Here is a 9,886-nt window from a genome sequence, read left to right on the forward strand (position 1 = left end):
ACAAAAAAATATTAATAGAAAAACAACACATCAGAACAATAACAAGAAAAAAAAATTACTCACCAACTAAATAAATCTCCACAAAGAGGGAAAAATAAAAGAGGAACAACACTACAAATCGTATGTAACTGTAACGTATTCAACAAATCAACGTGGTGACAACAAGTGAGAAAGAGACGAAGTGAAGCTAATACAGGGTGCCCACTACGAATGGGATCGGCTGATGGCCCGACTCGATCATCTAAAAAACAAACATGTTTGTTTTCAGTTTCAGGCGATCGAGACGGGTGGTTGGCCCGATCCAGCCATATTGGGCACCCCGTATTAGTGAACTTTCTGTCGCTTCGACTTTCATTCCCCGATTCGGGGACCAAAAAAGGCCAAAAAATCGAGCCTCAATTGATTGGTCGCGGCCGCGACAAACGCAGATGCTTGTTCTATGTGTTGTTATCAATAACCCTCAATAGATGTAGATTTAGACAGCACACAAGTGAACACAACACATTAATTTTTAGAGCAGCACCCTTCATAGGCAACACTGTAGCATTTCTTTATATAAATAAATATTTACTGCGAACATTTTTTGGACCGATTGAACCATATTGTATACGAACAATCTTTGGTAGGCCTATCCTATAATATAATTATAGGTCTATATATATCCGAAATTTGCGGGCGGGAAAGGATGTGATTTCAGAGTGTTTGGAGAAATAGTGCCCAGCTTTATTTTCCCGAACGTTCGGAGAAATAGTGCCAGCGTTTAAAAAATTTGATTGAATACTTTTAACTTTTACAATTTTCTGGGGTTTGTTTGTTTCAGCTTTGAACTACGATCTCTAAGAGTTTGTGGGAGAAAGAGTAACTGATAGCTTAAGATGGTAACGAGGGAAAAACATTAGACCTGTTTCATTTTTTGGGAGGTGGTGCATTTTGTTTTGTTACGGAGCTCATTGATATTATTTTGAAGATTAAATAGGACATCAAGGGCATTTAATGACGTTATATTCATCAAAATATTATTGAAAGACTTGTGAAAAAATACCCCCAAATACATAATACAGGTACTTCTGTTTCTAATCTGTTGTCTTGAACTACTCACACTGTGAATGGATTCCTATCTGAGTGGGGGGCTAGGCTATAGAAATTTTAGTCTGTCAGCATTGAATGGTTCTGACAGGTAGGCGTAAAGCAGCCTGCCTTTATCATGGACCAACAGCTTCAGGTAAAATTCAAAGCAATTTTTTAATAAAAAATAAAATTCATGGAATGATTAGACCCTCTCTTCTTTCTTCCAAGCTAAGTCTTGCTTTGATGACAGATTTTGCTCATATAAACCTTATGCCCACATTGTCTGAGTTTTGTTCTCTGTTCCAGTGGTTCTTGGAAAAAATTGTTAGGGAAAAAAACCTTTTACAAAAACAAAATTGAAACGTCTTTCTGTAGCAAGCTTGCAGGTTGTTGGAGGGTGCCATTGGTAAGCTGTACTTTTTTTCTCTCCTTCTCTTGTTTTTGCTTGTATCTGTCTTATTTTTTGGTCCACTATATGACTGTTATGTTGTCGATGTACTTCTCTATCCTTAAAACTTAGAGCAAACTAATATGTTATAATAGCAATTATGCTTTTAGCTACTTGTTGAATGCATTCATTGGTATTTCTTTTTCACAACTCAGTAGATAGCACTGGCATCATTGGTGTAATAGTAAGACACTTTGCCATCACTCGTAGAAGATGTGAGTTTGATTTCTGTGTGGGGAAAACTTTTACCAAATATCTCCACCTTAAAGGATGTTGCATCCCATTCACGTCAGGTTGGCCTTGACTGACAAGGTCGAGGCAGTGTGTCTCCTAAATGAATTAAGTCGTGTCCATGGGAACATTAAGCATGTCCAGTACATATATATATATTTTTTGTAGTTTATAAATTTCTGTGTTTCTACTATATCATGCTCTCAGATTGCTCGGCCACGTAGCCGGAGCCCAAGTCCAGTGTCCTTTCAACGCGATTCAGATGCCGGCCAGAAGAGGCGGACGAGGAGTGGTCACTCGGGCAGTGTGGGAGCCAGTGATGGCCTACTTCATGTACAAGGCCCCACCCTCCTAGTGGGGGACGAGGGTGAGGAGAACTATGGGTCTCGTGACGGTGCGCGGATCAACGAGTTGTTGCATCACAGTCAGCCGGTGGATGCTTTGGTCACCGTTCGAGGAGACTCGCCTGATATCCCGGCAGTGTCAGTTAAAGAGCTGTTGGATCGGTCGTCAAATCCAAAGAGGAGACACTCGTCTGGAGGTGAGCTGTAGGAGAGTGTAGCATTGTTATCCCCACTTCCACCCCTTTTTCAGTTAGAATGAAAGCATTTTTTATAACTCGAACGATATGAGCCTTCTAAGTTCAATGAGTGGCTTGGATATGATCTGTTTGAGGTATGCTGAAATCAGTTGGTATCATGCTGCACTATGGTGCTTTGGTTTGAATCCCCAACTGGGTGTTCTTGAACTCATCTTGCCTAGAAAGTTTTTTAGGCTTTTCATTCACTTGATCTAGTGTTTTTGGAGGTGGACATTAAATTCAACAGTTTGTCCTCTTAAAGGACCTTTTAGAGAGGATTGGGACACATTCCCATAGTATAATTATCATATTACATCATGTCCAGCCCCTTCTGTCTTTTCTTGTCTTTTTTTTTTCTTTTTGTTCATGCCACCCTGCATATATAATGCTAACCGTAGGAACAAGAGCAAGCTTTCTTGGGCTTATGAACCTTTTTTCTTTTTGACTTCATGGTCGCTATTTTAAGTTTTATATATATATACTGTAAAATAAATTGTTGCTTATTCCATTTAAAAGCGAAGGCTGGAGATTAGATTTTGATTTCTTGCAATCTTTTTCAACATCTTAGTGGTACCTTCATCTAAAAGTACCAGTGAGTCCATGCAATTCTAAGTCAACCAACCAACAAGTCCAAATATAAAACCACACTAACCAACCTTTGAGTGGTGGTCAACCAACCATGAAGTCTACACACATCTATCTAATGCAAGCGTCCAGATGAATGCATAATTAACCAACCAAAGAGTTCATACAGGTCTTAATCAACCAACCACCAAGTCTACAGACCTCTTCCTACTACAACTGCCCAAATTACTACATAATTAATGAAACAATGAGATTAGAGTCTACATAGCTCTTTTTCAAGCAAATACTAAGTTTACACACCTCTATCTAATACAACCGTCCAAATGAATACATAATTAATCAACTGATGATTCCGATTCCGCATGACTCTGTGTCAACCTACCACTGAGTCTACACGCCTTCATCTAAAACAACTATTGAGTCCATGTACCTTCACGTCAACCAACCACCGTTCCACACACCATGAATCCATTGACCTCCATGTCAACCCAACCAGTTACATAATGATAAAGTGTTCTGGTTTCTGCAGATGCCTCAGGCTCTGATAGCCCAGACTTTGTCTCAGGCAGACTCCTAACAGGCGGAGGTATGCTCAATGCACACTTTTTTTCCCCCCGGAAAGGGGGGAGGGGATATGTGGGGGTGAAGGGGGTTATGGTGGGGCTGTGATACTTTTATGCAGTGTACACTGTACAGTAATACACGACTGCATGTTGTTTTTACATTGTTCTTCATTTTCCATCCTGGTTACCTGCTTATTTCTTATTTTTAATTGGTGGTTTGGAGGCGTTACATGAAAGTCCGATTTCTGTTCTGTACTATTCCTCAAATGTCTTCATGTGTCGGTCCGTCGAATTCTTTTTCTCGACACCCTAAACCTAAATATTGTCTGCATGCACCCCCCCCCCCTTTTTTTTTCTCCCCACCCCCAAAAAGGAACATAAAAACATCACAAAACCCCCCCCCCACCTTATAACAAAAACAAACAAACCAAAAAAACCCCAACTCAAACAACAAAAACTTTCCCCTTCCCTCCACCCCAGCGCCGAGAAAAACCAAACATTTTTGTAAATCTGGACTACCTTCACCTTTTTAGGATCATTTGTCTTTAAAGGCACGTTTGTTCAACACTATCCTCCGCCAGTAAATTTTGTATGTTGAGAATGGGTGTGGGATTAGCAGTAGTGTGTGTTGTGTGTGTGTGTGTGTGTGTGTGTGTGTGTGTGTGTATGTGTGTGTGTGTGTGTGTGTGTGTGTCTGGGTGTTTGTATGTGTTAATGTTTGTCGATGGATGGTCATAAGGGCATAGCCTTCTTGGATTAGGCCCTGTATAGATTCCTATTATCATTATTATTGTTGTAATTGTTATTATTATTATTTTTATTATTATTATTATTATTATTACTTAATATTTCATATTAGGTGTATTTGAATCCATTCTCTGTGAATGCTCTATTTCTCTTACACGTTCCTTATCTAGGCAAATTATTACATTAGGCTTTTCACGTTACATTTCGCTTTGTGCATGATGGCCTGTGGTAAGCTTGCATTTCTGCAAATGCGCATACAAAATTGATGGTTTTGCATGTGCCATTAGCTGGTGTCTCTGCGCTCCTTCCATGCGACTGGGTTAGTGTCTGTATGACACTGCTTGGTAAATGCCTTTGAGGAAAACTCGGGTTTTTAGCAAGAGGGTGGTGGTATTTATTTATTTATTTATTTATTTATTTATTTATTTATTTATTTATTTATTTATTTTAACGCAAAGTACATGCATCATCCAATCAAAGAAATGAGTGGCGAACCACGATTGCCGATGTCTGTTTCAGAACTGGTTCTTGAAGAAATAGGATTTATCTATTAAAGTACTGTGTAAAACCCGCGTCTGTTGTGTAGTGGTTTGGCGCCTCACCGTCGGACGCAGAAAACATCGATTCTTGTTTGGCAAGTGTTTTACGGCGCTCGAAGCGGCATAAGGTCATGTGGGCGTGCAGGACACGTTAAAAACATTTTCAGTTTGGTAGGAGTTAATTTTGAATTTTGCCCTGGTGTCGGCCGAAGCCTACTCATTGATTTGGGGCCACCAAGGGATCTTTAAACATGCGCAATTTGCTCACAGGACTTCCGAGATTTTTGGGCCCTTATCCGAGAAGGATAGGTGTTAAATTTTATCTACCTTAAGATTTGGAGTGTGGCTACAGTAGTAAGAAGTAGCCGAGGAGTAGCAGTAGATAGGCTTCAGAAAGAGTCAGGAGCTCAGAGGAGGGGAGAAAAGGGGGTGTGCAGAAAATGGAGACGAAAGCAAACGACTGAACATACGAGTAGTTGGAAAGCAGGTGAAAAGAAAAGAAAGTAGAGAAGAAAACTCACTGTCGCTTTCTGGTTTCAAACCGAGGACCTATTGAATGAGTGGCGGACATCGTGACCTCTAGACTCGAGAGCCCCCTGTACGAGTTTAACACCTCTATTAACTCTTTTATGTTAATTAAGAGGGAGGACCTCCGAATTTAACATATGTCTCCGAAATCAGCGTGCCAAATTGGTTAAGAGCCTTGAAAACTCAAAAAAAAAATAATTTTTAATTCGAGTTTACTGACCCTCAGACTGGGATTCGAACCAGGGCCACCGGCTCCAAAATGCAGCATGATACCAACTGACAATTGAGCTAACGGCGCTCCCCGGTGATGTTTGGTGTTTTGATAAAGAGGGTTTTGGGTAGCTTATCGTGCCACAAGTCGGGCTTGTACGTGTATAATCGGCCTGGGGGCTGACCGGCGATTATTAGTCTCTCCGCTGTTGACCGCAGAGCTAGTGGGTTCAATTCCCGCCAGAGGAAGTTATGTTATCGCCAAGGAGGTTGTATTATTATGATTGTTGGGTCCTTGGTTATGGCCGGCGTGTCTCCGTGCGTCTGCTCGTGTATGTATGTCGTTTTTTTGTCGTGGTATCTCACTTTACCCTGGTCGTAGGCGAGTACTCTGGTGTGGTTTGCGCCTACTTTCCTATCAAACATCTATCGGGCGGGGAGGGGGGGGGGTGCTCTCGTGGTCTAGAGGTCACGGTGTTCGCCTATCATTCAGTAGGTCACGGTTTCGAATCCGGATAGCGACGGTAAATTTTCTTCCGATAAAATGTTCTCCTTTCGTCCTGATTTCTAACAATATTCTGTCGTCTGCTTTCGTTTGCACTTTCTGCCCCCACCCTCTTTTGCCCCCTCCTCTGGGCTCCTGACTTTTTCTGCAGCCTTTCTACTGCCTCTCCTTGGCTCCTTACTGCTGTCTTTCAGCCACACCTCTGATCTTATGGTAGGTAAGATCTAACGCCTGGCTTTCTCGGATAAGGGCGAAAATCTTAGAGGTCCTGTGTGCAAGTTGCGCACATTTAAGATCCCTTGGTGGTCCAAAATCGACAAGAGTAGGTTCCAGCCGCCACCCTGGCAAAATTAAAAATGTCCTACCAACTGAAAATGTTTAATGTTTCCCGCGCGCTCATATGACTTTATGAAGTCGCGAGCGCTTAAAACACTTACAAAAACAGCAACAACAACAAAAAAAGATTATTAGGCTTTCCCCCCGTTGGCGGGTGCTGTTCTCGGGCGAGAAAGTTATGTTATCGCCAAGGTGGTTATGCGGTTATAAGGTCCTTGGTTATCGCGTATCTCCGTGTGTCTGCTGCTAGTACATGTACGTCGTATATGTCGTGGTATCCCACTTTGCCCTGGATCGTAGACGTGTACTCTGGTGTGGTTTGCGGCTAGTTTCCTACCAAACATATATCGTCTTTTATCTCTCCTTTTAGTGTTTGTTGCTCTCTTGTAATACCTTTAATTTTAAACATTTATATGACCTAATTGTTTTGCAGGTGCCGTAAAACTCTTTATTATTATAAAACAGAAAGGCCTGCATATCCTTGGTCGGCCTTTACTGGTTCGGTCGAAACTGTGTCGATGTGTGCGTAAAGCTTTTTAAAATAATTTGCATAATTCTTTACCTCTTTTGAAGGCAGAAAATGGGACCATAAGCCGGTGTACCTAGCTTATCAGAGGAAATTCGGGACGCGTGAACTTTGGCATATTTTAAATCATATTTAATATTGTACCTTGCTGCTGCTAGATATGCGAAGGAGGTCAACGTTTCTGCCCACTGAACGTAATAATAATGATGATGATGATGGTGGTGGTTATGATCATGGTGATGGTGATACACTCAATATAACAATAGGTTGAGAGCCTTGAAAAAAAAAAAAAAAAAAAGAAGATGATCCGAGTTCAAGAACCCCCATATCGGGATTCGATAACAACAATAACAATAATGATAATATAATAATTACAGTAATAATGATGAAAATAATAATGATAGTAGTAATAATAATAATGATAATAATAACAATAATTAATAATAATAATAATAATTTGCTTTGTAATATCTAAGGAAGTGTATAATGCACATAATATATTATGGTTCGTGACGTGTAATCAGCTGAAAGCACGTACTGACATCACTTGAAATACATTGTATATTGTATGCTCTTGGTATGTGAACGCCACGAGGAAGCGGGTAGTTAATGGCTGCTGTCATGTGTACGTGGCCCAGAAGAGCAGGTTCGTCACCCCGGGGTTAATGACCCGAAGGTCAAGAGGTGCCCTATCTGGCTGCTATTGCTATACGTTTTGTCACTGTTTGTGCTTGTGGTTTGGGGAGTAATTGTGCTGAGCACGCCGAAGCGGAGTGACTGCATGTTCGGAAAGGAAACGTCAATCTGTCTGTCTGTTCTTACCTGTCTATCGCCTTTCTTTCTATCTGTTCTTCAGTTTTATCATCGATCTTCTTGGATCTTCTTGTCTGTCTATAAATAATATGGAGAGAGGGAGGGAGAGAGAGAGAGAGAGAGAGAGAGAGAGAGAGAGAGAGAGAGAGAGAGAGAGAGAGAGAGAGTCCAGCCACTACTGGTTAGACATATTATTATGTCCGCTGTATCAGACTTAAGGCGTGAGGCTGGTTTAGTATTTCCCAAGTGCTGGGTTAAAAATAAGCTAAGTCTTTGTTGGGAACAAACATTGTTTTATTTCATCATGTTGTTATGAAGAGAGATTTTCTTGTTGAGAGAGAAAGCGAGAGAGAGAGAGAGAGAGAGAGAGAGAGAGAGAGATGGGGAGGATGGATGCATGTGTACAATCTCGCTTTGGAAGAGAACTTTTGACTGAAGATAATAATACAAAGATTTCATTTGAGATGTGAAGTGGCGTGCAATGTATGCAGATAACACCCGACATAACAGCAGTGGAGAAAGCGGTGCAGGGATGGATGATCTGAGGCTTTGACTTCTATCACGCGCATTCAGTGGCCCGATTTTCTTTCTAAAAATGACACATGTTCTTTGTCTCAGTCGAGGAAGTTTTGGGACAAGCTGATCTTTGTACTCTTGTGTTTTCTATTTCTGTATAGTTGGAAACTTTTTTTCTAGAAGGCGGTTGACATTTGATTTTTTCGGAGAGTGTATAGATCTATGTGACACACAGCTTACCAAAAAACCAACCCCAAAACAATTTTTTTTTCAAAATTAGAAAATAATGAAATAAGCGGAAACAACAACATCAACAATAACAAAGAGAAACTATTTTTAAAAGTCAACTCTTTTCAGGAAGTAAAATAAGAAAAAAATCCCCCTAAAAAAATCAATTTAAAAAATCGCCTTTTTCCCCCAGGAAGCGAAATGTAAGTGGCGGAGCTGCGGCTTTGAGTTTACGGGGATGTTTATTTCTGACCAAACGCCAGGGCTCCTCCTTTAGTTTACTTCCTGTGTGGATTTCAATCTACGACGTTCGCGCGCACATACTCGAAATTTTGCATATATATTTATGTTTCCGGGTTTTGTTGCGATCCGTACGGCGATGGTTACAGGTTGCCCCTTTTCTTCTCTCGGGGTACCTTCAGCTCTTTAATTTCAGTAGCTATTCGCCTTCAACTTACATGGCTTTGAGACTACATGTACTTGCAAATCGTGAGTTTTCGCTAGGTGAAGTTATTCGCAAGTTATACTGGCAAACGTGATAGACGGAGGTGGATACAATAATTAATGAAACAGTAAGTGCTGTCGTAATAATAATAATGATAGTAATAATCTCTGCGATGATGATGATTATAAGGCAGCTATATATCTACAGTGAACAGTCATTTAAAACATACAGGTGAAGAAATGGAAATGGATTGGGCACACCGTGAGGAGACCCCCTAAAAGTATCATCAGACAAGCTTTGACGTGGAATCCACAAGGAAAACGTGATAAAGGAAGACCAAAGATGACACGAGGCGAGCGGTACATGTGGAAATGGAAAAGGCGGGGACATCATGGAGACAGCTAGAAAAGGATGCATAGGACAGGCTTCGCTGGAGAAATGTTGTTGATGGCCTATACTCCACTGAGAGTTAAAAAGTACGAGAGAGAGAGAGAGAGAGAGAGAGAGAGAGAGAGAGAGAGAGAGAGAGAGAGAGAGAGAGAGAGAGAGAGAGCAGTAATTTGAAATGTGAACATTTCGTTGCTTTTAAGTGAAACTATCGGGACACTTGTTCGATTTTAGAGTACCGATTTTGAGGTACAGAGATTTGCAACTTGTTTTGATCAATTTTGATTTGATTATCCAAGTGTTTGATAATTCTAAAGTGTGAGGAACTTGTCAGGAATGGACTTGATCCGGTTATCCGAGTTTGTAAGGAGACATTGACGAAGTGGAACCGGTTTCTCCCTCGACGATGGACACTAGCCCAGTGCCGGAGAAACGGAGTGTGAGATTTTGTTTGCCGGAGTCACCGCTCGAAGTTTCAGGTGTGTGTGTGTGTGTGTGTGTGTGTGTGTGTGTGTGTGTGTGTGTGTGTTTGTGTTTGTATGTGTGTATGTGTTTGCGCGCGCATGTGCGTGTGAGTGTGTGTGTGGGAGGGGGCTGTTAATCTGTGTTTGTGTGTGTGTGTGTGTGTGTG

General features: G+C 41.1%; 1 protein-coding gene across 1 annotated transcript in view; it reads left to right on the forward strand.

Annotated features, from left to right (window-relative positions):
* LOC101858276 (mucolipin-3) overlaps positions 1-9,886 on the forward strand; it is a gene marked incomplete in the record, with an annotated part of 73,219 nt that overhangs the window by 2,327 nt on the left and 61,006 nt on the right. The window contains 1 exon segment of the mRNA XM_005099872.3: positions 1,955-2,288. Coding sequence (XP_005099929.2) covers positions 1,955-2,288 — 334 coding nt within the window.

This window comes from Aplysia californica, unplaced genomic scaffold (genome assembly GCF_000002075.1).
Source record: "Aplysia californica isolate F4 #8 unplaced genomic scaffold, AplCal3.0 scaffold00228, whole genome shotgun sequence".
NCBI lineage: Eukaryota > Metazoa > Mollusca > Gastropoda > Aplysiida > Aplysiidae > Aplysia > Aplysia californica.